Here is a 27,872-nt window from a genome sequence, read left to right as displayed (position 1 = left end):
TATATATATATATATATGAATATTTTCACTTTTTTTCAAAATAATTAGGAGGCAATAATATAAAAAAATAATATTTATAAAAACTAAAAATTCAAACAAGACAACTAAAATTGAAAAGGCTGGCACTAAACAAAAATTAAGTCCTCTTTTAGGTATACCAAACTACCAACAATACTCACATATAAAAAAATAAAATAAAATAATATATATATATATATATATATGAGTATTGTTGTGTGTAACAATAGTTTCCTAAAAAATTAAACACAAAAAACTGCTAACACTCGTCACTAATAGGTCTCACATCATCAGGTTTAACAAATTTCTTCCAATAAGGATGAGTCTGCCACACAACATGCATTTCTTCAATGGGAACTCCTTTGGTCTCTGGGAGAAACTTGTAAATGAATGTGCTCATCACAATCACAAAGCATGCAAAGAAAATGAACAATCCAAACTTCATGTGACAAAGCATTGCTGTGAAAATTTGAGCAATAGCAAAGGTGAATATCATGTTCACTGAGACGTTAATACTTTGTGCAGCTGAACGCACTTCAAGTGGGAAGATCTCACTTGGAACCAACCACCTTAGAGGACCCCATGACCATGCAAATCCTGCCACATACATACATATCCCACATACAACCACTATAGCATACCACTTTGGCAATATTCTTGGGTTTCCATCAAGTCCAAATTTGCATGCAATTGCTATAGTTATCACAATTTGACAAATAAACATTTGTATCCCTCCTTCTAAGAAAAGAGTTCGTCTCCCGAACTTGTCAACTGTGAATATGGAAACAAGGGTGGCAATTGCATTGCAACCTCCAGTGATCATGGCAAACATAAGAGAAGCAGTGGCTCCAAAACCAATGGTTTTGAACAAGACAGGAGCATAAAACACTATCACATTCATGCCAGTGAGTTGTTGGAAGAAGGGAATGGCTATGGCAAATGTGAGTTGAGGTCTATATTGTCTATTTAATAAAGAGGTCCAAGGGTGTTTAACTGCTTTTGAAGATTCTCTCGCTGCCACCAGATCCCCAAACTCCTCCTCGATATCTGTAGTTCCTCGAATCTTTATAAGTTCATTCTTAGCCTTCTCATCAAGACCACGTTCAATCAAAGAGCTTGGTGAATCGGGAAGAAATATTGCACCAATGATAATCATGATAGCCGGGACTCCTGCAAAACCTAAGCTATAACGCCACCCTTCTCCATTCTCCATTTTGGCAAAAATGTAGTTAAGAACATTGGCCACAAAGATGCCAATAGTAATTGCCAATTGGAACATCATGTTAAGGGCTCCTCTATATTTGTATGGAGCAACCTCAGACACATATATCGGCACAGACTGTAAAAAAAAACACCATGTAAAATTATTATATATAGAATAAGTAATATTTTTAGAGAAAAAATAATATGAATATAAGTATATTACCTGATTGGCACACCCGATTCCAAAACCAAGTAACATTCGACCAACAATGAGCATCCAAACATGTTCAGCAAAAGCATTCAATCCAGCACCTGCAAGAAAGAGCACACCTCCAGAGATCATGGTGATGCGTCTTCCGAATACTCGAGTGACAGTGGATGCTAACACTGACGCAACCAAAGCAGCCAAATACAGAGATGATGTGAACAATGTCTGGCTATCGAATTTGCAATACTGATTATCGGAGGCCTTTACGTTGTTCTCCTTCTCATACACTTCTGGAAAGAACTTATTGAGAAAGGGATCCATGGATGTCACACCACCTACAAATGTTGTTGATGTTGGTGTCATTAATAAACAAAACAATGATCCATAGATAAATGAATAAATATTTTACATACCAGATATGCCAAGATCATAGCCAAATATTAAACCTCCAAATGCAGCCACCAAACATGTTATGAAAACTCTAAATGTCAACTTTTCAGGATAATTCTTTGTTCCAGATGAACCAGCTGAGATGAAACTGTTGGAGATCCCACATCGACTAGAGATTAGAGTCTTTCATTGTATATAAGTGGGTGCAAACCTCAACCTCATGAGCCGGTTTTATGGGGTTGAGTTAGGCTTAAAGTCCACTTCGTAACATGGTATCAGAGCCATTTCGAGCCTCTCCTAGTGAGTATTTGTTGGGCTTATCAGGTCACCCGCTATCGGGCCGCTATCGGACCACCCATAATATATAATCCCACGCACGAGCCTCTATCTATCACTCTCGGCGTGAGGGGGGTGTGTTGGAGATCCCACATCGACTAGAGATTAGAGCCTTTCATTGTATATAAGTGGGTGCAAACCTCAACCCAAAATTGGTGAATTGTTGAAGTGGTGATGTTAATTTATAACCCAAAGGTACCAATGCTTCCGTATTTTAGTTTTATCTTTCTTTAATCATTATATCTTTAATATTATCTTAAATGTACTTGAGAATATATATCTTTTTTCTTATTCTCTCAACTGATCATCAAAAACAGTGGTTTGTTTATTTTTTTCTTTTTCTGTTACAAATTTGTTTATTTTTTCTCTTTTTCTTATAAATTTAAAGATGATATAATGATAAAATTTTCATTTCAACTCTAAAATATTATTATAATAATTTAAATTTGAAGTTAAAAAAATAATTTAAAAATAATATTACCAAATTAGTTATCCATATTTATTGTTTTGGATTCCGAGATTGAGCATATTTTACAAGCAAATATCTTTTTGATTTATCTTTCATCTTTTTATCTATTGAAAAATAGAAAATAAATACTGAATTATTTTTTGATATATTTTTTATGTTTAGATATGTAAATATGACAACTTTTATTTTGGGTACCGAATAATTTTTTTCTTCAAATTAAATATTTAATAAATTTAAGATTTGGATTAAATTTTTATCTCCTATATATTTCCATCATTTTTATTGTCGAAGTTTATGTTAAGCTGTTATACAATCTGAACTATTAAATAATATATTATATTAAGTCATGTTCACATGATGAGTAGTTGTGATAAAAACTAAAGAATGAAAAAAATTAAAGTATATTTCAATTAACTAAACTAGATAAAAATATAAATAAATATATCTTTCTGGTACTCAATTAAACAATAATAATTTATTAATTAATTAAATAAAAAATTATTGGCAACTTGAAATACGTTTAATTCTATATCTAATTTTCAACCATTCATATAATATAAGTATGTCGTTAATATAACAAAGTATAATTTTGGGTCACTCATGATTAATCCTTATTATGTTTTCTTATATATTCTAAATCGTAGAGAATCTAATTTAATTAGTTTAATTTCAGTTATATTTAATAATATATATATTTTGATATTATATTTTTTTATTGGATTGCCACAATTTTCTTTCTAGTGTTATTTTCGTAATGGTGATTTATCCGTTTATATACTGTTTGTATACTATTTATGTACCAAACATTTTTAAATTTCTATTATTATTATTTTTATTATTATGCTAAAAAAATTGTTTATGCTATTTTATTTTTTTTAAAAAGTATATTATAAATATAAGATAAGTTGAAAAGAATAAATAATTCATAATTTCATGTGAAAAAATAACTAAATATTAATATCAACATCTCTATCTCTTAAATCAACAAAATAATTAATAATATGTTTATATTTAGTTTTATAACATTACACATTAACAACAACATTTCTTCAACATTAAAAAATCATTTATTTTACATCCTTATTGTTAATTTTTTTTTCTATCCTCTAATATTAAAATAATGATAAACTAACAACAACAAATATAAGAAAATGTAATAATATATTAGTTTGAATATACAGTATTTTTTTAATAATACATAAACAAATGAGATAATAAGTTAATATTTTTTTATTTAAATATAAAACTTGATTGATATTTTGTTCATAAAGTATTATTATTTTTAATTTTGAATATTCATAGCAATCACTTTCACCGACACAGTCTTAATAAGATGATTATTTAGTTTTGATCATAATTTTCAAAGTGAAGTCGTGTTAGTTATTTACAACTTTTATACGAAAGAATAAGTTATGTAGGTCAAATACAATTTTAATTACGCTTAATTTTTTTTGTATTTTTATTTTAAATGTTGTCATGTAGGGTTAACACAACTTTAATGTAATCTGATTTGAAGAAGTGAGACCATTTTAATTGTTTTTATATTTCATTGAATTTGTAACGTGGAAAATTTCTTCAACTTGAGAAATAAAACTCATTAGACCTAGTCCATAAAATGTGTCTACTATGAAAATAAGATTATAATGTTTGTTTCTCTAACTCTATGAGGATAACACTCAATTTCACCTAATAAAGATGGAATACAATGTATCTTTAGTCTCTCACTATAGTGGATATCTATTGAAATGACAATCATTGAATATAATCAATGAATCAACTATCAAAATTCACCTAATTATGAATAAAGACTATGTGAAAGTGAATATAGAGTATATTTTTCATCTAATTGGAAGACATGGATAAGAATAAATTTTTATTTTGAGAAGAAAAACAATTATACTATAGTGAAATATTCATCCGTCTATCTATTTGTTACTTGTGCATGTTACTACTTTTGTCCAAATCATTTTTATTTAAAAAGGTCTTCTTTTTCTTCGTTAATCTAGATCATAATTTAACAAAAAAACTTAAATAATTTACTTATAGAGGAAGGGTAATTGATACTACCTACATATATCCATTCCATGTATTTGTACTTTACAATTTTTTTCTTGTATGCATTGTTGCACAATTTTAGAGTCAGTATATAAGCTGGGCTTTAGACTTAAATATGTAAAAGGAATTTCAAGTATAAAGATGGATTTCAGAATGAGATTGGATAGGTCGATTATGTTATTAAGGTTGGTCCAAACAGTATTTGGGGTGTATTCCATTTTATTATATTTGTTTTTTTTATATATAAAAAAAGTATCTTGTCATGGAGTAGAAACAGAAAGTTGGACACATGAAGACAATATACGTTATTATGATATCCAAGGAATAAGACTGCAAAACCAGACCAAACAAGATTACCTAAACACTGTACAGTGACTTTATTATTGAAATTTGCCACTAAATTTGGCAGCATGCAACCGATAATTGCAGGAAAAACAATAAGAAAACGCTGGATTCTTACTGATTGGGTGTTTGCCACGTGCACTTCAGTTGCAACTTGGAAAATATTGGCACTTGCTGAAACCATGTGCCACCACCTAAATTTATTACATGCAAACCTGACTAAGGCAAATCAACCTTACATCTTCAATCTGAACGAGGGTTCCAGCTATTTAGTGAAGCTGGAAATACAAAAAGGCTCTTAAAAAGTTCAATCATGGGCCTCTGATTGGAAAGGTAAAGGATCATTTAACATAATACAGAAACAAACAAATCAAACAAAAAAAAAAAGAAGATAACCTCAATTATTGCACCAAATAAACAGTAGAATCAAGAAATAAAATTTGATACTATTGGGGGAATTATTCTCAAGCCAATCAAGAAGAACCACGGTTTATTACCCTTTCATATACTACAAGGTAAGAATGAAAAATTAACTTACAAGAAAAGGGAATCTAGCCTATAACAATTGGAACCTGGCACATCCCAAATCAAAATCACTCATACTATCATAGAGTGAAAAGACCAGTATACTGCGAAACCTGCAGAAACAGTTGTGGCTAGACTACCAACTATGATTCTTCTCGGGGCATTGGAGGAAGCCTGCATTGATCCAAATGGTGAAAAAGCAGAAAGAGGTCCAGGAGCTATTTCGTCGTCTGGGTTTGGAGGGCTTGGATTGGAAGGAATAGTGGGAATGTCAGAGCCAGTCGGAGTTGGCAACAAACCACCAGGAGAAGGCAACAGTGGAGCAATGTCTGGGGACAATTCTTGGAAAGGGGATAGTGAAGATGGAGGAGGATCTGTTAGTGTTGCCGGTGAAGATGAGAGTGTGGGAAGTTTTGGAACAGGCTGTGAATATGATGAATGCAGAGGTGAGGGCATGAAAGTCAAGATGATCATGAGTGCTAGATAAACTTTGTGTAATGCCATTCAGAAAGGTGAAGAAAATCCAACTGACACTGCCTGAAAATGGATATAATTGTGTAAGGAATTTTGAGGGAGAGGGAGATGTGTGGGCATTTAGTGGGAATAATTATGGCAAGGCTTTTAAATCGTCAGGCTCCTAAGTCTGCAGGTTCCCATCTCTCACTCACCTCCTACCTAAGACTAGGTGGGACAAATGGGGTACCACGTGGCAACTTTCTATTGGATGATGATAGGGGATATGGTTTTTTACCCCGAGGGAGACAAAGATTGAGAAAGGTTTCCATGTGATGCGTTTGATGAAAGAGAATCCTTTTCAGCCCGTGACATTTGGTGCATTACAGCTCTTGATTTTGGGTTGATCCTTAAAGCTAATTTGTTAATTATAGCAAACACGAAAACGGACTGTAGTCGTGCTTTACGAAATTCACAATCATAGTGCCTCATCTTTCAAAGGTGATTTAAAAATACCCGGCAAACAAAAAGAAAGAACCATAATGATTCAAAAAAAATTGCGTTTTCTATGACCGAATGAGATGTATTGTCTCCATGAAACTATGTTGCATGATAGATGTAATTTTTATAAAGGAGGCAGGGCTGGACCTTTTTTTGTCGCTTGAACATTATTTAAATAAACCTTCTAACACATCTGACAGTCCTTCTGTCTTTGGAAGTATGTGTGCCATGGTACCTATCAAATATGAATCTCAATCATATTCATGCAGTTTCATTTGTGTTTAATTTTATACTTTTGTACAATACGTTACCACGGTACAAATCACAAAGGAATCGGAATCACAACTTACTTCTTTTAGTGTTTAACTTGCATGGATATTTATAAAAAAAAACGGAGAGAAAACTCTAATCTAAACAATTTGTAGAAGAAAAAATACAATGAAAAATTTCGTTATATTTTAATGTTCAGAGATACAGAGTACACATACTTTACATAGAAATACAGTGGAGCCTGAGTGGAATTCACGCTCAACTTTATCTGGAATTTAGCAAGGCCGCCTGAAATATAAAGGGTAAGCAATGAACTAGAAAAGTTACAGGTTCTAATGAGAAGAACATGGCATAACATGATACCTACAATTATTCAAATGCAGCGAGGCAACCGCTGCAATTCCAAGGCTGCTAGCGCAGCAGTTTTAGCTAAGGCTGGTACACCTGAACTTTTGAGTTCAGAAACAACAACTTCAATTCTTGAAATCTCCGGTTTAGATATTGACAATATCATTGCATGCAGTAAGTATTGCTTGCAAGCATAACCTAGAGAATGAAGCATTCGCTGCACCATCAAGTGAGGAATGCCTCTATTCCAGCTCTCTAGGATCACAGTGACCTTGGGAAGATTGGTTAGTATACCAGTGGTGGCTTCTCTAGGAGAAGCCTTGAACAGTAAAACAACACATTCAGAAGCTATATCAGCAATACTGGTTTCTGCAGAGGCACTCAACTCTAGCAAGACACCAAAATTGCTTCCAAAGTCAGCGATATCTTTTATGCATTGCTGGGGATCCACAGCACCACCACTCAACTCGGGAGGACAGTCACCTAAGAGAGTTGGTTCTGTTGTGCTGCTCAAGCCTTTTGTACAGACTGAACGTGCTATAAAAGCCCTACACAACCCAAGAGTTGGTTCCAGCAAATCTTCCATGCCCTTTGCGTGTACAAACTCAAGTAAGTTGCCAATCCTCCTAACCACCTTTAAATGAGAGAGTAATTTGGACTCCATATCAGGAGCAGAAGCTAGAGCAAGACACAGCTTAACATTATTCACATTTGCATTCGAGAGATCACCAAGCAAGAACTCAAAGCATTGTGAAATTGTCTTCATGTGTAGAATGTCTGGAATTGCAATAAAACTGAACTCCAGCAGCATAACAAGAAGCTTCTGGGCATAAATAGGAATAGGATCTTCATCTTCAATCAAGGTTGGGTAGAGAGGAAGAAAACGGGTATTTGATATGAATTTCAGATCCTTTAATCGTTGCTCTTCGTCAATTGGTTCACTCAAAAGAATGATCATCACATCAAAAAGAATTTTAAGGCACAAAAACCTGGCGTCACCATCCTTGTTACCCTTGTAGAGAACTGTCAAACTAGGGAGGATTTCACGTATGAAAATGTCAGCATTGCCAAGAATTATAGGAGATTCCTCTGTGAGAGACTCGAAAATTCGAAGAAGGGTTATTTGGAAGTCATCTCTTCCCTGAAAGACAGTAATATCAAATATCAATTATTACATCAAAAACAATTTAACATCCAACAAATAACAGCATGATTCAATGGTAAAATCAGTGAAATAATGGTCATCATTTTAAGAGAGATTAAGTAGCCAGACAGTGTGAAAATTACGTAGGAAATGAATCAAACACCACAGTTCATTTGAATTAAGTTAAAGCTTAGCGGAAAAAATATTAAAAATAATAATATCTTAAAATTTATACCTAAAATTAAATATAGACTTTATATCAAGGGAAAATTAATGTCAAGACTAGACCATTAAGAGGAAATGTTTAATCTTAAGAAATGAAAAAGAGATGTAATTGGTAGTAAGAGCCATACAATTTTTCTAAAGACAAATTCTGGATTAAAACTAACTTTACTGAAAGTAATACCTGCGTATGAGAATAAATATTCATTCCCAACTTTCATCTTAACTTCACGCAAGTGCAAAAAGAAAAAACGTTTTGTTGTTAATACCCAATGCGAATGCTTAAGATTAAATAATACATAATTAATCGCAAATATCTTCTTTAACTTCGTAAATCTGGTATGAAACTTCTTTAACTGACGATTACCCCCACTCAATGAAAACAAATATCGTTCAACTAAGAAAATACGATTATTCACAATTTTCTCATTTTCATGTATCGAATGTAGTATTCCATTTGTTAATTATTCATTGAAAACAAATAATTGCTTAGACTTATGAAAATAACGTTTCTGACTTTTAACATGCTAAAATAATTTTCATGAAACTTTTGGAAAAAATTTAATTAAAAAATACTCTTTATAAAAAATAAACAATTGGCCTTAAACTTTTTATATTTTCAGCTATCAAAAAGCAATCTCGTGTTTTTAAAAATTCAAGTATCGGACGACTATATCTCAGAACAACGTTTATATTTAAAATTCATGAAATCATACAAATAAAAGTAAAAACAAATGCTAAAGAATATTCTATTAACACCTTTTAAATTATTATGTGAAACATAGGTGTAATTCTCTAAAAAAAATAAGACACCATAAATAGGGCATGAGACTCATTTAATTACGCAAAACCAACTCAATTAAAAAGAAAACTTGTTTGTAATGTATAGAGATGGTTTTACCATTTCTCAGAAAAGGAAATATACAATGGGTGAGTCACGTACCTGAAATGGTGTCTCGACGAGTTTAATTAGATTCGCCAATTGAAGTACGACTTGTGGTGTCACGACTTTGTGCTTAAAAGTTGAAGTTCCAAGAAGATGAAGGACAACAGGAAACAAATGAATGTTGGCTTTTGAAGATCTGCTGGTAAGGGCAGAGATGTGTCCATGGCGCCTTCCTCCCATCATTTGCTGGACCTCCCCTGTTATTATATCCAATAAACCTGGAATACTGGATGCCACAATATGCACAAATGCATCCAAACACTGTCTCACATAGGAATCTTTCTCTTTTCCCAGTCTATCCACCACAGAAAGCAACTTTTGACTACAAAAGAAGTGTGGAAGCCACCTCCTGCCATGCTTACAGAGGAGAGCCACAAAAACTAGTGCCTTTCCTCTTAAAACTTCACTACCTTGCTCAACAAGAGACAAAAGACTTGGGATCAGATTTTTATCCTCGGCAAGTTGTACAAGGTATCTTCCAATATTTGTGAACAAGTGACTTCCAAGCATTGCTATGTTAAGAAGATTTAAGCTGATTTGCTGCTCTCGTGGACTGCCCTTTACAAGAGCAGAAGCTAGGTCCTTGAATGAGAGTTTCTCAACAACAGACTGAATGCTAGTAGGATTAAAACGAACAAGGCGCACCAAGCATGATCCTGCAGTGAGCCTCATACTCTCTTGTTTCCCTGCCGCCCTATAGATATAACAGAGATTACTAAAAACATCTTGACTGGTCAATCGCCCCACCCAGAACCCTCCTTGACTGCAAATATTCTCTATTGTTCTCAATGCATACAATTGAGTTATATCATCCTCGCCCTTCCTCAACATTGATGACACAAGTGAAATTAACGAATTTGGAACCTGCAGCAAAGTGGAAATTATTTAAGCATGAAAAATGTGCACAAGAAAGCAGGCGAACAAAGTTAAAACAGCTGACAGGATAACACGAAATTGACGCAAAGTATATTATTACCATCTGGCAACAACTTTATTAGGAAATTTTAAAACTTTGTATACCAGTAATAGGTATGTCAAGCTTTAAATGGACCAGACAGATGAACAACAAACATAGTAAGCAACAAGCTTGGAAACTAACCTGCCAGCCATATGTTGCCCTGTTGTCCTTTGATGGAGATTCAAGTTGATTGTTGTCCCTGCAGTCTGCATTTTGAGTGGATATATAAAATAGCAACTCACCCAAAGCGGCCATGGAAAACCTCCTTACTTTTTCCTGCCTGTCTCTAAGGCCATCAGTCAGTGCACCTAAAATTCCAGAATTAGCTAAACTGTCATCAACAAAAGTGGAGTGCCTAATCAACAGACCAATCAGTGAAGCAAGTTGAACACGCAAAGCTGATGCCTTGGATTGCCGAAGCAATTTTACAAGCATGAGCATAATTGGCCCATTGGTCAAGATATTAGCTGCATCAGCATTAATGCTCAACATCTCAAGATACCTAATCACATTTTGTTTCTCTCCAATGCTGGTATTTCCATTCAAAATGGTTAATATTCGGTTGTGGACTGCCTCCAATTGCTCTTTAGGCATCTTAACAAAATCAGACGCTTGCAATGCCTCAAAAGGGAGTGAAGGAATGACTTCTGAGACTTTATCAACTTTTCTGCTAGGCATTACAGGTCTGACTGAGAGATCAGATGGATGCCAAAGAACCTCGGAAAGGTTGTTAGACAACCTTGAAGAATCAGAGTCAAGGCCAGATCCTGTGTCTTCTTTAGCTCTATGCTTTTTCACCTGAGGGCTCACACTGGGAGAAATACCAGATATGTCAGGATGGTCAGGAGTTGATTCATGATCAAATGACCTTGGATCATCTGAGACTGGAGGGTTAACAGCAGATGGGGTATCCAACTGGTGTGTATTATTTTCAAGCTCCTCTGTTTGTCCCTGATTCAGAAAATGATTATCTATCTTCTCATCGGGCACAGAAGTTGTTTGTTCATTGCCATCAGTTTCTTCATGTGTATCATCTTCAGTATTCTCATTAAAATCAAGTTCCATGTCAGTGTTCTCAATTTTAACTTCAGAATCATTCTCAGAATTATTAGGCAAGGGGCGTCGATAGTTTTCTTTCTCATTTTCCCTCTGTAAATTTGTTTTCGCTATTCTTGACAATCTCAATAGATTCACACCCTTCTTAACATTGGAATGGTCTTTCTGCTTTACCTCATTTGTTCTGCTTGATCCTTTTATCTGAGTTCTAGGGCCATTTGGTGTTGCCCTTGTTGGTGTCTCAGTGCCTCTAGATCCTAAAACAGAGTTCTCGTCCTTCTTCAACACCCCTTTGACATCTTTTTCACGATATTTGGGAGGTGTCCGGTTATGAGAAGATTTATCTCCATTTCGTTCTGACAAGCAAGGTTTAGTATGTAGCTCTATCATATCATCAAATGCAGGTTGAGAAGGCAGAGACACCAGAGCAAGTTTGGTCGTCCAAAAGGCATGTCCACAAAGCTCAGGCCACTGTATTCTTTCAGCTGGATTCTTTACCAACAGGGAATTAATTAAATTAACAAAAGGTCGACTTGGATTACCAGGGAGAGGTGGAGTCGGATCTGAGATGATGGATTTTACAAGCTGAGTGAATTCTCTTCCCACAAAGGGTGGCCGCCCAGCATAACATTCATATAGTACACAGCCTAGTGCCCAGAAGTCAGAAGCATAAGAATGAACTCCACCATCTTCAAAAAGCTCCGGAGCCATGTAAGAGGGTGTTCCACGTTTTGCCCGTGGTAACTAAAAAGGTATACAAACTTAGTAGATATTAACAGATAATTTAATTCACGGAGAAAGTGGCAAAAATAAATTTAAGTAATTATCCATCTATTTGTGCGTAAAGATGACAGAAACTGCAAGAGTTACTCAAGCATACCGAGGAAGAAGGAGATTTTGATATATCTTTCAACTTCCTAGCCAATCCAAAATCACATAGCTGCAACAATCAAGAAAAAAATGCACACTTCATTTCAAATTAGATTAAACTAATCTAAAACAACTCAACCAACCCATCAGGTACCTTTGCGCATCCATTTTCATCAAGTAGAATATTTGATGGTTTCAGGTCGCAATAAATTATTCCATTTGAATGTAAAAACCTGTATATCATATCACAGATTTAGTTCATATAATAAGAATAAGAATAATACAACCTAAAAGTAGGAAAACAGACAAAACTAAGACTAGTGAACCTACTGCAAAGCTTTCACTAGATCATACGCAAGATCGTGAACAGAGTCTTCGGGAAGTTTACTATCCTGCAATTCATCCACGTAGTCAATACCAAATTAATTTTGCACAACATAGCCCGAAAATTCCTAAGATCTACAGATTAAAATTCACAACGGCATAATTATATTAGATATGAACAGTATAGAGTAGGATGAGGGTGGGGAGGGAATCAGAACATGCAAAAACGAGGAGTCGATCACTTGAGAATTTTACAAAACTATGCCTAACAGTAAGTATGATTTCCAGCTTCAAATGAATGAATGAATGAAGGTACAATACACAGGCTAACAAACAACAAGCAAAGAAACAATGTGTACCTGTCGTAATATGGAAAGCAGATCCCCTCCGACGCAGTACTCCAAAACCAACCATAGGTGAGCAGAAGTTTCGTACCTAAAAAGCCATTATTGAACCACACTTTAGAAAACCCCTAAAAGCCGTAATTAAGAAAAATAAAGAAGTGTTTGAGACAATTCCCAAGAAAAGGGAGTCTAACACAATAATTTATAATCACTTCAGTATTCATGATTCAGACTATAAATCTTACTAGTAGGATTCCTAAAATTTCAATGGAAACTTTTTTTTCCTTTCAGAGCAAAGTTTCTTAATAGGATTTCCTAATTCTCGGATTCTTTCAAAATGTTCTGTGAAATAATAGCATTACCAATCATGAAACTTCAGCACATTTATATGATCCAACGTGTGAAGAATCCTGACCTGCAAAAGGAGAAAGCTGTTAATTCAACAAGCACAATACAGCTCAAGATCTGCTAGAAATAGTGCGATGCGAGAAATCACATCACAGATGCAAGTAACAATAATTAACAATTAATTAAAGAGAAAACAAGTTAAATCGTATTAAATGAACTACACTTGTGCACTAGCCTGCATAAGTTTTTCAAAATCGAATGGCCTACCTCTTCAAGAACCTTAGTTTTCTGCGATTTATCGACACTCTTGATGGCGAAATACTCGATAGTCTTCTTCTTCCTGCCTTTGTAAACGGTCTGCTAGTACTCAAAAAGAAAGAGAGAGAGTGATCGTGCGTTACAACACATATCAGAGCTTGAAAGATAAAGCAAAAAATGGAGGAGAGAGGATTGAGATTGCGTTACGGAGTATCTGCCGCGACCGATGGCTTCGTAGATGTGGTACTGGTTCATCTTTCTAGGGTTATTCGTCGCAGATTTCAAACGTTGTGAAGAGGAACATGAGAGAGTGAAACAGAGAAAGAGAGAGAAAGAAACTGTTTGGCAACGGGCGGGGGATTTCAAAAATCAAAAATTAGGGGGTTATGTTATCTGAAGGTCTAACTCAGAAACATTCAATTCAAATTTATAGACATTATATTATATAATAATAATATAATATAATGAATTCTTTGTTTGGATCCAAATTTTCACTCTTAGTTTACGGGGAAATGGAAAGAAAAATATTAGAGGAATACTAGAAAACACAGATTTTTATCTATTATTATAATATATTTTATCCACAAACTGACATGCGATAGGAGAAATGATGATACTCTTCTTCAATTTTATTTTTTTTAACACCCTACAAATTTAGTATTTTAAATATAAAAAAATTGTGTAGCCGAATTAGAATGAAAAATAACTTGTAATTAATATACAATTTTTTTTATATGTTTTATTTTTGTTATTCTAAATGAAATATAATTTATAAAATAAACGCAGATATGCGTGTGTGCAAATGATGCCATCAAAACCCTTTCCATTTAAAAATGAAAAAGAAAACAAAACTAATTTTATATTTATGTAAATTGTACTTGTTTGGTGAGAAATATTTGTATTATTGTGATATTAAAAGTATTAGTTGACATAAATAGTAGTGACTATTACGTGTTACCTGTTATCTTCTACGTATTACCTGTTATTTGCTATTTGTTATCTGCTACCAGTTACTTAACTTGTTACTTGCTACCAGCTATTTAACTTGTTACTTGCTACATGCTCCCTTCTACTTGTATTTGTTACCTATTACCTGTTATTTGCTACTTGTTACATGCTACTTGACTTTACTTGCTACCTGTTATTTGTTATCCGTTATCTGCTACCTTTTACTTATTATTTGCTACCTTTTACATATTAATTGTTACATATTAACTGTTACATGTACCTGCAACCTACCTGATACTTATTATATGTTACTGTTACCTGTTATCGGTTATCGATTATTGGTTATTTGTTACTTGTTACTTATTATTTGCTACATTTTTTTTTGTTACCTATTACCTATTACCTATTACTTATTACTTGTACCTTCAACCTGCTACCTGGTACTTGTTACCTGCTACCTGTTACCCGTTATCTGTTATTTGTTACCTATTACTTGTACCTGCAACTTGCTACCTGGTACTTGTTACCTGCTACCTGTTACCCGTTATCTGTTATTTGTTACCTATTACTTGTACCTGCAACTTGCTACCTGATACTTATTACCTGCTACCCGTTACATGTTATCTGTTACCTCTTTTATTTGTTACCCGTTACATGTTATCTGTTACCTGTTACTTGTTACTTGTTACCTGTACTTGCTACCTGGTACTTGTTACCTGTTGTCTGTAATCTGTTATCTGTTGTCTATTATTTGTTACTTGCAACCTGCTACCTGGTACTTGTTACCCGTTACCTATTATATGTTACATGTTACTTGCTACCTTTTTCTGCAACCCGCTACCTGCTACTTTTTGTTTATCACCTTGTATGCTACATTTTACTTGATACATGTTACATGCTACTCGTTACTCGTTACCTGTTATTGGCTAGCTTATATCGATTACCCCTTACTTGTTATTTGCTACATTTTATCTGCTACCTATTACATGTTACTACCTTTTATCTGGTACCTTTTATTTGGTACCTATTACATATTATCGGTTAACTGCTACCTTTTACCTGCATTTGCTACATGTTACTTATTCCCTACCTGCTACATGTTATTTGTTATCTGCTAATGTTACTTGGTACCTGGTACCACCTGTTACTTGGTACCTGGTACCACCTGTTACTTGGTACCTGGTACCACCTGTTACTTGGTACCTGATACCTTATACCTGTTACCTGTTATTTGTTATCGGCTACCTACCCTGTTACTTGCTACTTGCTCCCTTCTACCTGTATTCGCTACCTATTACCTGTTACTTTTCACTTGCTACCAATTACCCGTTATCTGCTACCTTTAATCTGCTACCTTTTACATGCTACCTGTTACTTGCCACTTTACATGCTACTTGACTTGTTACTTGTTATCTGTTATTTGTTACCCGTTACCTGCTACCTGCTACCTGCAACCTGCTACATGCTACCTGCTACCTGCTACCTGCTACCTGCTACCTGCTACCTGCTACCTGCTACCTGCTACCTGCTACATGCTACATGCTACATGCTACATGCTACCTGTTACCTGCAACCTGCAACCTGTTACCTGCTACTTGTTACATGTTACCTAGTACCTGGTACCTGCTACCTTCTACCTGCTACCTGCTACCTGCTACCTACTACCTGATACCTGTTACCTGCTACCTGCTACCTGCTACCTGTTACCTGCAACCTGTTACCTGCTACTTGTTACATGTTACCTAGTACCTGGTACCTGATACCTGCTACCTGATACCCGCTACCTGTTACCCGCTACCTGTTACTTGCTACCGGGTACCTCCTACATGCTAAATGTTACCTGTTACCTGTTACCTGCCACCTGCCACCTCCTACCTGCTACCTGTTACCTGTTACCTGTTATTTGTTACCTGCTACTTGTTACCTGCTACCTGCCACTTGCCACCTGCTACCTGTTACCTGCTACCTGCTACATGTTACCTGTTATATGCTACCTGTTACATGCTACTTGCTACCAGTTACATGTTACCTGTTACATGTTACCCGTTACCTGTTACCTGCTACCTGTTACATGCTCATGCTCCTGTTACCTGTTACCTACTACCTGTTACCTGTTACCTGCTACCTGTTACCTGCTACCTGTTACCTGCTACCTGTTACCTGCTACCTGTTACCTGTTACCTGCTACCTGTTACCTGCTACCTGCTACCTGCTACCTGTCACCTGCCACCTGCCACCTGTCACCTGCTACTTGCTACCTGTTACCTGCTACCTGTTACCTGCTACTTGATATCTGTTACCTGCAACCTGTTATCTGTTACTTGCTACCTGTTACCTGCCACCTGCCACTTGCCAACTGCTACCAGCTACCTACTACATGTTACATGCTACCTGCTACATGTTACCTGTTACCTGCTATCAGTTACCTGTACCTGTTACTTGTTACCTGTTACCTACTACCTGTTATCTACTACCAGCTACGTGCTACCTGCTAGCTGTTGCATGCTATCTGTTACATGTTACTCGTTACTTGTTACCTGCTATCTGATACTTGCTACCTGTTACCTGCTACCTGCTACCTGCTACCTGCTACCTGCTACCTGCTACCTGCTACCTGCTACCTGCTACCTGCTACCTGCTACCTGCTACCTGCTACCTGGTACCTGCTACCTGGTACTTGCTACCTGCTACCTGCTACATGCTACCTGCTACTTGTTACGTGCTACCTGTTATCTACTACCAGTTACGTGCTACCTGCTAGCTGTTGCATGCTACTTGTTACATGTTACTCGTTACTTGTTACCTGCTATCTGATACTTGCTACCTGTTACCTGCTACCTGTTACCTGCTACCTGCTACCTGCTACCTGCTACCTGTTACCTGTTACCTGTTACCTGTTACCTGTTACCTGTTACCTGTTACCTGTTACCTGTTACCTGTTACCTGTTACCTGTTACCTGTTACCTGTTACCTGTTACCTGTTACCTGTTACCTGTTACCTGTTACCTGTTACCTGTTACCTGCTACCTGCTACCTGTTACCTGCTACCTGCTACCTGCTACCTGCTACCTGCTACTTGCTACCTGCTACCTGCTACTTGCTACCTGCTACTTGCTACATGTTACATGCTACATGCTACCTGCTACTTGTTACATGTTACCTGCTACCTGCTACCTGCTACATGCTACATGCTACATGCTACATGCTACCTGTTACCTGCAACCTGCAACCTGTTACCTGCTACTTGTTACATGTTACCTAGTACCTGGTACCTGCTACCTTCTACCTGCTACCTGCTACCTGCTACCTACTACCTGATACCTGTTACCTGCTACCTGCTACCTGCTACCTGTTACCTGCAACCTGTTACCTGCTACTTGTTACATGTTACCTAGTACCTGGTACCTGATACCTGCTACCTGATACCCGCTACCTGTTACCCGCTACCTGTTACTTGCTACCGGGTACCTCCTACATGCTAAATGTTACCTGTTACCTGTTACCTGCCACCTGCCACCTCCTACCTGCTACCTGTTACCTGTTACCTGTTATTTGTTACCTGCTACTTGTTACCTGCTACCTGCCACTTGCCACCTGCTACCTGTTACCTGCTACATGTTACCTGTTATATGCTACCTGTTACATGCTACTTGCTACCAGTTACATGTTACCTGTTACATGTTACCCGTTACCTGTTACCTGCTACCTGTTACATGCTCATGCTCCTGTTACCTGTTACCTACTACCTGTTACCTGTTACCTGCTACCTGTTACCTGCTACCTGTTACCTGCTACCTGTTACCTGCTACCTGTTACCTGCTACCTGTTACCTGCTACCTGCTACCTGCTACCTGTCACCTGCCACCTGCCACCTGTCACCTGCTACTTGCTACCTGTTACCTGCTACCTGTTACCTGCTACTTGATATCTGTTACCTGCAACCTGTTATCTGTTACTTGCTACCTGTTACCTGCCACCTGCCACTTGCCAACTGCTACCAGCTACCTACTACATGTTACATGCTACCTGCTACATGTTACCTGTTACCTGCTATCAGTTACCTGTACCTGTTACTTGTTACCTGTTACCTACTACCTGTTATCTACTACCAGCTACGTGCTACCTGCTAGCTGTTGCATGCTATCTGTTACATGTTACTCGTTACTTGTTACCTGCTATCTGATACTTGCTACCTGTTACCTGCTACCTGCTACCTGCTACCTGCTACCTGCTACCTGCTACCTGCTACCTGCTACCTGTTACCTGCTACCTGGTACCTGCTACCTGGTACTTGCTACCTGCTACCTGCTACATGCTACCTGCTACTTGTTACGTGCTACCTGTTATCTACTACCAGTTACGTGCTACCTGCTAGCTGTTGCATGCTACTTGTTACATGTTACTCGTTACTTGTTACCTGCTATCTGATACTTGCTACCTGTTACCTGCTACCTGTTACCTGCTACCTGCTACCTGCTACCTGTTACCTGCTACCTGCTACCTGTTACCTGTTACCTGTTACCTGTTACCTGTTACCTGTTACCTGTTACCTGTTACCTGTTGTTACCTGTTACCTGTTACCTGTTACCTGTTACCTGCTACCTGCTACCTGTTACCTGCTACCTGTTACCTGCTACCTGCTACCTGCTACCTGCTACCTGCTACTTGCTACCTGCTACCTGCTACTTGCTACCTGCTACTTGCTACATGTTACATGCTACATGCTACCTGCTACTTGTTACATGTTACCTGGTACATGTTACCTGGTACCTGATACCTACTTCCTGATACCTGCTACCTTCTACCTTCTACCTGTTACCTGATACTTGTTACCTGTTACTTGTTACCTGCTACCTGGTACATGCTACATGCTACCTGCTACTTGTTACATGTTACCTGGTACATGTTACCTGGTACCTGATACCTACTTCCTGATACCTGCTACCTTCTACCTTCTACCTGTTACCTGATACTTGTTACCTGATACTTGTTACCTGTTACTCGTTATCTGCTACCTTTAATCTGCTACCTTTTACATGCTACCTGTTACTTGCCACTTTACATGCTACTTGACTTGTTACTTGTTATCTGTTATTTGTTACCCGTTACCTGCTACCTGCTACCTGCTACCTGCAACCTGCTACATGCTACCTGCTACCTGCTACCTGCTACCTGCAACCTGCAACCTGCTACCTGTTACCTGCTACTTGTTACATGTTACCTAGTACCTGGTACCTGCTACCTTCTACCTGTTACCTGCTACCTTTTACCTACTACCTGATACCTGTTACCTGCTACTTGCTACCTGCTACCTGCTACTTGCTACCTGCTACTTGCTACCTGCTACCTGCTACCTGCTACCTGCTACTTGCTACATGTTACCTGTTACTTGTTACATGTTACCTGGTACATGTTACCTGGTACCTGATACCTACTTCCTGATACCTGCTACCTTCTACCTTCTACCTGTTACATGATACTTGTTACCTGTTACTTGTTACCTACTACCTGCTACCTACTATCTACTACCGCCTACCTGTTACCTGCTACTTGTTAACTGTTACCAACTATCTGTTACCTGCTACCTGTTACCTGCTACTTGCTACCACATACCTGCTACCTGTTACCTCCTATCTGTTACCTCCTACCTGCTAACTGTTACCTGCTAACTGCTACCTGTTACCTGCTACTTGCTACCTGTTACATGTTACCTTCTACCTGCTACCTGTTACCTGCTACCTGCTACCTGCTACTTGTTACCTGCTATCTCCTACCTGCTACCAGTTACCTGCTACTTGTTACTTGTTACTTGTTACTTGTTACCCGTTACTTGTTACCTGCTACCTGTTACCTGCTACCTGCTACATGCTACATGCTACATGCTACCTGTTATCTGCTACCTGGTACCTGTTACCCGTTACCCGCTACCTCCTACCCGTTACCGCTGCTTGTTACCTGCTACCTGTTACCTGCTACCTTATACCTGCTACCTTATACCTGCTACCTGCTACCTTATACCTGCTACTTGCTACCTCCTACCTGGTACGTGTTACCTGCTAACTGCTACTTGTTACATGTTACCTGCTACCTGCTACCTCTGCTACCTGTTACCTGTTTCCTGCTACCTGTTACCTGTTTCCTGCTACCTGCTACCTGCTATCTGCTACCTGCTACCTGCTACCTTCTACCTGTTACCTACTACCTGCTACCTGTTACCTGCTACATGCTACATGTTACCTGCTACCTGCTACCTCTGCTACCTGTTTCCTGCTACCTTCTACCTGCTACCTGCTACCTACTACCTGCTACTTGTTACTTGCTACATGCTACATGTTACCTGCTACCTGTTACTTGTTACCTGCTATTTGCTACCTGTTACTTGTTACCTGCTATTTGCTACCTGGTACCAGTTACCTGTTACCGGCTACCTGTTACCAGCTACCTATTATCTGCTACCTTTTTATCTGTTACATGCTACTTTTATTTGTTACCTGCTAATTGCTATCTGTTATCTGGTGCATTATAATTTTATATTTTATTTATTTAATAAATAAATACATAAGAAAAAAATATGTTAAAATATTTATATCATAATTATTCTGTTTAAATAATTTGCCGAAGATTTGAATTAAATATTGTTATAAGTCTGGTTAGGAATAAGATTTCATTATAAATTAGTTATCGATTGCAACAAAAAATGATAAATGGAAATAATGTAAATATATAAGATAAAAACATTTTCTCTCATGAGCTATGAGTTTCAACATACAATTTAATAATAAGTTACAGTCAAAAATATATTAAACAAATTTAAATTTACAACACAATAAACGAGATTTACAAATCACTAATCTTGATTGTAACTAGTATATAAAAGTAAAAAAATGAATAGAATAACGAAGAAAAAAAAAAAAAATAAGATGAGAAACTTGAGTAACAAAGTCTAAGAAAATATTTATTTTCTAATCTCTTATCTGTTCTCCTATTGGGTACACATCCATTTTTTCTGTTAACGCCCACATCAAAATAAATATGTACCTTTGCAAAAATCTAAATATGCTTTATATTTAAGTAACAAATTGGGATATTCAGCCCTATCTTCTTCCTGCACTTGTTGTATGAGCGAGAATGAAAAAAAAGCAATGAGTACATTTTTTTTTGTGGGATATATATTCATTTTTTGATGTTTTTCTTTTTCCGTTTGAATCACTTTTTCTCACACTTCTCTCAAAGTTTTATTTCTTTTGCATTGTAACTGAGCGAGTTAAAGTAATTATGCATCAAACCACATTTCAATTGAAAGTTTTAATTAACTAATTCTTTTCAAATAAATGTAATGTACGTCAAACAATTTGTTTCAAATTTATTATTATTATTTTTAATTTAAGTAATTATAAAATAACGAAATAATCAAAATAAAACAATAAAATAAAATATTGATATAAGAATAAAATAGAAACAAATTTGTCTATAACAAAATACAATTATAATGAAAAATTCTTTTTATATATCGGTATATACAATAAACACATTGCCACTTTTTTTAAGTTTTAGATTAATTATTTAAATTTTCAACAGTAAATTTTAAAGCACATGTTTCCCATATAATTCATACAAATATTGTGTGAAGTATTATGTACCAAATGAGATGAAAAATATATGTATGTGAATGTACCAAGATGTCCCTAAGCAAAGAGATTTGTGAACCGTTGGATCAACCATCTCCCTGGGTCAAACAAGAATGGAGAGACCCCCTGCACATTAAGTAAATTACAGAGGAAACAACCTTGGAAATTAAAAACTGAAGGGGCAGTATGAGAAGAATGCAATCCTAAGAATAAATAATCATAATATTAGTTCGGGGTTCCACTAAGAGCAGGTTTTTGAAGTTTGCTCCTTATTTTGGTGCGGCATCTCTGCTCTCATCTCTCAACTCTCAATTACTCTACAGGTTAGTGCACACTGCTTCATCTCTAAAACCCTTTTTTTTTTTCCTTTGAATTTTCATGGTTTTTCCACTATAGGGATTTAATCATTTCTGCCCCATATGCATATTCAAGATTGTTGAGTGCATTAACTTATTCCCCCACGACTTAAAAAGCAATGAGTGCCTCCATTTATTGTAAAGGTTTTTTTTTTTCTTTCTGGGAAGGGTTTGTTAAAGTTTCCCTGATTTTTGTTTTGGAAAAATGATTTCTTAATTCTGTGTTTTTGGTTGTTAGCTTTGGAGTAGATTAGGGTTTTTCCTGTCTCCTTCCTTTGGCGTTAGAATGTTGCTTCTGTTTGTGGCGGCCTATGGCACAGTAATCTCGTTCGAATATCAGGGTTTTGTTTATGTTAATTTATTTTCTGATTTGTGTTGGCGCAGGTTTATAAATGGTTAGCATTTGTCGGGCTAGTTTTTTATGTTGTATTTGAACAGCAAGATTTTTTGTTCCTCGGTGGAAGTTTAGCGTGGGGGAGTGCTACACCAACCCCATTCGAACCAGGTATGCTGCAACCCTACGCAACAAAGTACATTTACTTCAAGCTTGTTGCCTGGCACTTCAAATACTCCTAATTGCATTTTACATTTCTAAAAAAATTCTCTGGTCAAAATAAATGCAAATATCATGATAATTTGAAAAATAAGTACAATTTTATTATGTTATAATGATTTTTTATGCATAATGTATGATAACTTTTAAAATATTGATTTTCTATTTAGATTTATTTTGTTTTAAAGTTAATTTTATAGTTTATACTAATTTTATTGTTTATAGTTCCGTTATATTCTGTATTTATTAAAATTTGTCGTTTCTTATAAATTTGTTCATATTATTGTACATTTGTGGACTCTTCGTAAACTTGTTGTATCTTCATCTATGTATTTGTCATATCCGTTCCGTGTCGATTTTGTTCTAGAGCCTTTGTGAAGGCTTGGGCCTTGTTTATTTACTGTTTTCTTAAATTTATTTGACCCTTGAACGCATTTCTACTTCCAAAAGTCTGTCCTTTGAACAGAGCATTTGAAATAAATAGGAAATGATGGTTGTTTCTCTTTTATGTTTTCCAAAACACTTGTATCGGAAAGAATTTTCAAAAGTAGATTTTAGATGAGAATTTGATTGTTGATCAGTGGGAATTTTCAAAACTAGTGGGAATTTGATTGTTGATTGTAAATTGTTTTATAAAACTATCTTTGTTGGCTGTGAGAAATTGAGAATCAGACTTCAAGCTTAGTATTTTGATTAGCAGAACCTACCCTGGGTGGATGAAATCATGGAAGCATTTTTACAGCTGTCTTTTTAACACTTCTTTTGGTTGTATGTAATTTATGCATATCCTGCCTGGTCAAAAAATAATAAAAGAGAAAGCTAAACAAAAAGAGTGGGAGAAAAATTTGAAGAAAGCACCTTATCTTTGCTTATACCTTTTTTCCTTAGTTATCCTGTTTCTTTTATGTGACAAGTTCACGCACATAAAACTATGGTGATCTGAAAACTTTGTCGTGGACAGTATAGTGTTTCTAGTACTGATTTCCTAACAAATTGAAAGATCTGGTTCATCTACCGAGGCATTGATTTTATGTTTAGAAATTTGTTTGTGATATCAACAACTCCATTTTTAAGATTTTTTACATGGGATCTTATAATTGCATGTTATACAATATTTGCAGGGTCAATCTGAATGTGCAGACTGTAATCTTTTTGGTGATTGGTGGGGTCTTGGAAGATTTGTTCACAATTTGCATTTGCATCTCGGTAGTCTGTTCTCATAGCAGTTACAAATTAAATGTAGACTGGTTGTCAGTGTGCTTGGTCATAGCACTCACTTTTAGGTTTTGAAATCTGGATTTTTGATGGAGTGCAATAAAGAAGAGGCCGTAAGGGCCAAGGAAATTGCTGAACGGAGAATGCAAAACAAAGATTTTAATGGGGCTCGAAAATTTGCTCTTAAGGCTCAGCAGCTATATCCTGATCTGGAGAATATTAATCAAATGCTTATTGTCTGTGATGTGCATTGCTTTGCTGAGCAGAAATTGTTTGGCAATGAGATGGACTGGTATAAAATTCTTCAAATTGAGCTGATGGCTGATGATACAACCATCAGGAAGCAATATAGGAAGTTCGCCCTCCAACTTCATCCTGACAAAAACAAGTTTGCTGGCGCAGAAGCTGCGTTTAAGCTGATTGGGGAAGCTCAAAGAGTTCTTCTGGATGGAGAAAAACGATCTAGGCTTGACATGAATCTGCGCAGGGTTCCAATGAACAGAACTACCGTGCAATCTCATCATCAGCAGAATGTTCAGATGAATTTTAATCCTGTGATGCAAACCAGTGTTAGGCCCAATTTTACAAACTTAAATCCCCATCAGCAACAACAGTCTGGGCAGACATCTCAACAGGGGCCTAATGGTGGCCGCCCTACTTTTTGGACTATGTGCACATTTTGTTCTGTTAGATATGAGTATTATAGGGAAGTTTTAAACAGATCTCTTCGCTGTCAACATTGCAATAGGCCCTTCATTGCATATGATGTTACTATGCAAGGTAGAGTACCAGCAACTAATTCAAGTCAGCAAGCTTTTGGTGTGCAGAACTATAGTCAGAATCATGGCACTTTCAATGTTGGTGTTGGATCTCAAGGTAATTTTGATACCCGCAGATCAAATATTGAATCACATGAAAACAAAGGTCATACTGTGGATGACCCTGTGAAGCCACGTGGAAATAGAAGAAGAAAGCGGGCAGCTGAATTCAGTGAAAGTTCTGAATCTGTGGGGAGTACTGATTCTGAATCTGAAGAGGTTATTCATTATGACAATGATGGTTTTTCTACCCACAGAGAAGAGAATCCACGTAGATCTACGCGGCAAAAGCATCAGGTTTCCTACAAGGAAAATGTGAGTGATGATGAAGGGACTGAATCTCCATCTGGTGCTGGTGAAGTGGAGCATGGAGGGGCAGCCAAAATTAATGAACAGAATGGTTTGGCTGCTGATAAGAAAGATCAGCGGCAGGTAAAGCAGAAGCAGAGCTTTTATCCTAAAGAGAGCGTTTTAAATATAAAAGAGGAGCTTAAGGAGGTGAGGGAAAAAGAGGCAGTGGGTATCTCAAAGACAGACAAAACTTCAGAGCATTCACTCTCGAAATCAACAAATCAACCAGATAATTTTGTTTATCCAGATGCAGAATTCAGTGACTTTGACAAAGACAAGAAAGAGGGGTCTTTTGCTGCTGGGCAGATTTGGGCTGTTTATGATACTGTAGATGGTATGCCTCGATTCTATGCTTTAATCAGAAAAGTTCTCTCTCCTGGATTCAAGTTGAGGATAACATGGTTTGAACCAGATGCAGAAGAGAAAGATGAAATCCACTGGATAAATGAGCAATTGCCAGTTGCTTGTGGGAAACATAGACTTGGTAATACAGAAAACACTGAAGATCGACTGATGTTTTCTCATCTTATTGTTTGTGAAAAGATTGGCCGCGGGACATATAAAGTATATCCTAGAAAGGGAGAAATTTGGGCTCTCTTTAAAAATTGGGATATCAAATGGCATATGGATGTGGAGTCTCATCGGCAGTATGATTTTGAATTTGTCGAAATCTTATCAGATTACATTGAAGGTGTGGGAGTAGTTGTTGCGTACTTGGCTAAGTTGAAAGGTTTTGTGTCTCTCTTCACTAAAATGGATGGAGGCAAGCATACAATTCAAATTCCATCAGCCGAGTTATTCAGATTCTCTCACAGGGTTCCATCTTTTAAAATGACTGGTCAGGAAAGAGTTGGTGTTCCTGTAGGGTCTTGGGAACTTGATCCTGTATCCTTGCCAATGCATATGGAGGAAATTGCTGTTCCTGGAGATTTGGATGTAAATGTTGGTCATGGTCCATCCAGTGGGAATGGCACAAGGTCTTCAGATATGTTGAAATTTGCTAGGAAGGTAGATGTCTCTACTGCAAAGCTTAATGTGGAAAGAAACAATTCTTCAAAGGAGAACAAGGATCCCGTAGATTATACTGGTAGTGATCCTTCAGCCTCAGCCGCAGATGCTTTTGAAATTCCAGATCCTGAGTTCTACAATTTTGATGCTTGGAGGTCCATCGAAAAGTTTCAGGTTGGTCAGATTTGGGCATTTTATGGGGATGAGGATGGACTGCCAAAATACTATGGTCAGATTAAGAGGATTAGGACTAGACCAGAAGTTGAGTTGCAAGTTACTTATCTTACTAACTGCTGGCTACCGGAGAACAGTGTTAGATGGGAAGATAAAGACATGCTTATTTCCATTGGCAGATTTAAAATCCAAACGGGTGCCAGTCCCTGCACTTATACTGACACCTATTCTATTTCACATCAGGTGCAGGCTATTATTGACAGTAAGAAGAAGGAATATGAAATTTTTCCAAGGAAAGGCGAAATTTGGGCATTGTACAAGAATTGGACGACTAAAATAAAACGTTCTGATCTGGAAAATTTGGAGTATGACGTAGTGGAAGTTGTTGGAGAAAATGATTTGTGGATGGATGTTTTACCCTTGGAGTTGGTAAGTGGTTATAATTCAGTTTTTAAGGGCAGATCAAATGCAGGATCAGCTGGGACCATGAAAATATTTTGGAAAGAGTTGCTCAGGTTCTCCCACCAAATCCCTGCCTTTAAATTATCAGAAGAACATGGTGGCAGTCTGAGAGGCTTCTGGGAGCTTGATCCGGGAGCACTACCCGTTCATTATTTTAGCAGCAAATAATACAATCCTAGGGCTCCTGAACAGAACATGAATAGGTTTTAATGTATTTACGTATAACCCTTTTGCCGGGAAGCAAAATTTGCGGTCCTAATGGCATTTTTGGACTCAGTTCTTTTTACTAGTTGTTCAGATTTACATTAGATAAAAACAATATACTTTCTGTGTCAATGCAGTTGTAGTAGCTCCTGCATGATCACAGTTGATATGACATCAACCTTAAGATATTGTTCCAGCTGTCTCGAGGTAAGGAGGTATTGCTGGTTCTCATTTGCATTCTTTGCTTTGTTTATCTTCCGTTAGAATTTGAGTTGGGATTGGCGTTCCTATGCAACCGCATGTGAGTGCCTTGGATTCAGGTGTATGCAATGTATCTTGCATTATGTTTGGTTATGTTTGGTCAAGAGCAATGGAATCTGCACTATTCTGACTTCCCAATCTCAGAGGGGACTAACCCTGCCAGTTTCCAGATTTTAGGCACCAAAATTGCTATCACATTTTCATAATGAAAATTACATAAGTTTTCCAATTTGTCTCCTTCGCATATATGCATACTGAGGGTTTAAGTAGGGGGCGACTTTAATGATGATCATTTATATTAAAAAT

At 36.8% G+C, this 27,872-nt stretch overlaps 4 protein-coding genes across 6 annotated transcripts; 2 read left to right on the top strand and 2 right to left on the bottom strand.

The window, feature by feature from the left end:
* Positions 1-277: 277 nt before the first annotated feature.
* LOC137833566 (sugar transport protein 12-like) lies at positions 278-2,041 on the bottom strand. Its single transcript, XM_068641907.1, has 4 exons — positions 2,031-2,041; positions 1,843-1,988; positions 1,445-1,764; positions 278-1,357 (listed from the first exon to the last, which is right to left on the bottom strand). Exons 1-4 carry the CDS (start codon positions 2,039-2,041, stop codon positions 278-280), a joined length of 1,557 nt encoding a protein of 518 aa, XP_068498008.1.
* A 3,396-nt stretch (positions 2,042-5,437) lies between these two features.
* On the bottom strand, positions 5,438-14,002 carry LOC137832338 (serine/threonine-protein kinase RUNKEL). Of its 3 annotated transcripts, XR_011084558.1 has the most exons (12): positions 13,796-13,990; positions 13,598-13,687; positions 13,345-13,397; positions 12,998-13,073; positions 12,645-12,706; positions 12,469-12,547; positions 12,325-12,384; positions 10,530-12,188; positions 9,428-10,294; positions 7,138-8,259; positions 6,989-7,058; positions 5,438-6,735 (listed from the first exon to the last, which is right to left on the bottom strand). XR_011084558.1 is itself a non-coding variant. In XM_068640442.1 (11 exons), exons 1-10 carry the CDS (start codon positions 13,841-13,843, stop codon positions 7,144-7,146), a joined length of 4,110 nt encoding a protein of 1,369 aa, XP_068496543.1. In that variant the 5' UTR covers positions 13,844-13,991; the 3' UTR covers positions 6,935-7,058; positions 7,138-7,143. The 3 variants fall into 3 exon arrangements, 2 of the variants coding, with proteins under 2 accessions (XP_068496543.1, XP_068496542.1); XM_068640442.1 differs by lacking the exon at positions 5,438-6,735 and having other exon boundaries at positions 6,935-7,058; positions 13,796-13,991; XM_068640441.1 differs by lacking the exon at positions 5,438-6,735 and having other exon boundaries at positions 6,935-8,259; positions 13,796-14,002.
* Positions 14,003-18,018: 4,016 nt separating this feature from the next.
* On the top strand, positions 18,019-24,296 carry LOC137833564 (uncharacterized). Its single transcript, XM_068641906.1, has 5 exons — positions 18,019-18,599; positions 18,649-18,823; positions 19,762-19,956; positions 20,321-20,578; positions 24,195-24,296. The coding sequence occupies exons 1-5, from the start codon at positions 18,019-18,021 to the stop codon at positions 24,294-24,296; spliced, it is 1,311 nt and encodes a 436-aa protein (XP_068498007.1).
* LOC137832337 (uncharacterized) lies at positions 22,300-27,536 on the top strand. Its single transcript, XM_068640440.1, has 3 exons — positions 22,300-22,487; positions 22,905-23,025; positions 24,195-27,536. Exon 3 carries the CDS (start codon positions 24,378-24,380, stop codon positions 27,267-27,269), a length of 2,892 nt encoding a protein of 963 aa, XP_068496541.1. The 5' UTR covers positions 22,300-22,487; positions 22,905-23,025; positions 24,195-24,377; the 3' UTR covers positions 27,270-27,536.
* Positions 27,537-27,872: the final 336 nt, after the last annotated feature.

The sequence above is a fragment of the Phaseolus vulgaris genome, chromosome 6, assembly GCF_000499845.2.
Source record: "Phaseolus vulgaris cultivar G19833 chromosome 6, P. vulgaris v2.0, whole genome shotgun sequence".
Classification (NCBI taxonomy): Eukaryota; Viridiplantae; Streptophyta; class Magnoliopsida; order Fabales; family Fabaceae; genus Phaseolus; species Phaseolus vulgaris.
This window is presented reverse-complemented; position numbering and strand designations above follow the sequence as displayed.

Coding starts and splice junctions, on each gene's coding strand:
- LOC137833566 (XM_068641907.1), bottom strand. Junction 1,765..1,842: donor CTATGATCTTGGCATATCTG/GTATGTAAAATA, acceptor CAACATTTGTAG/GTGGTGTGACATCCATGGAT. Junction 1,358..1,444: donor GAATCGGGTGTGCCAATCAG/GTAATATACTTA, acceptor TTTTTTTTACAG/TCTGTGCCGATATATGTGTC.
- LOC137832338 (XM_068640441.1), bottom strand. CDS start 13,843: ATGAACCAGTACCACATCTACGAAGCCATCGGTCGCGGCAGATACTCC. Junction 13,688..13,795: donor TCGGTCGCGGCAGATACTCC/GTAACGCAATCT, acceptor GAGTACTAGCAG/ACCGTTTACAAAGGCAGGAA. Junction 12,707..12,997: donor TGCTTTCCATATTACGACAG/GTACACATTGTT, acceptor GATGAATTGCAG/GATAGTAAACTTCCCGAAGA.
- LOC137833564 (XM_068641906.1), top strand. CDS start 18,019: ATGTTACCTGTTACCTGTTACCTGCCACCTGCCACCTCCTACCTGCTA. Junction 18,824..19,761: donor TACCTGGTACCTGCTACCTG/GTACTTGCTACC, acceptor CATGTTACCTAG/TACCTGGTACCTGCTACCTT. Junction 19,957..20,320: donor TACCTGGTACATGTTACCTG/GTACCTGATACC, acceptor ACCTGCTACCAG/TTACCTGCTACTTGTTACTT.
- LOC137832337 (XM_068640440.1), top strand. CDS start 24,378: ATGGAGTGCAATAAAGAAGAGGCCGTAAGGGCCAAGGAAATTGCTGAA.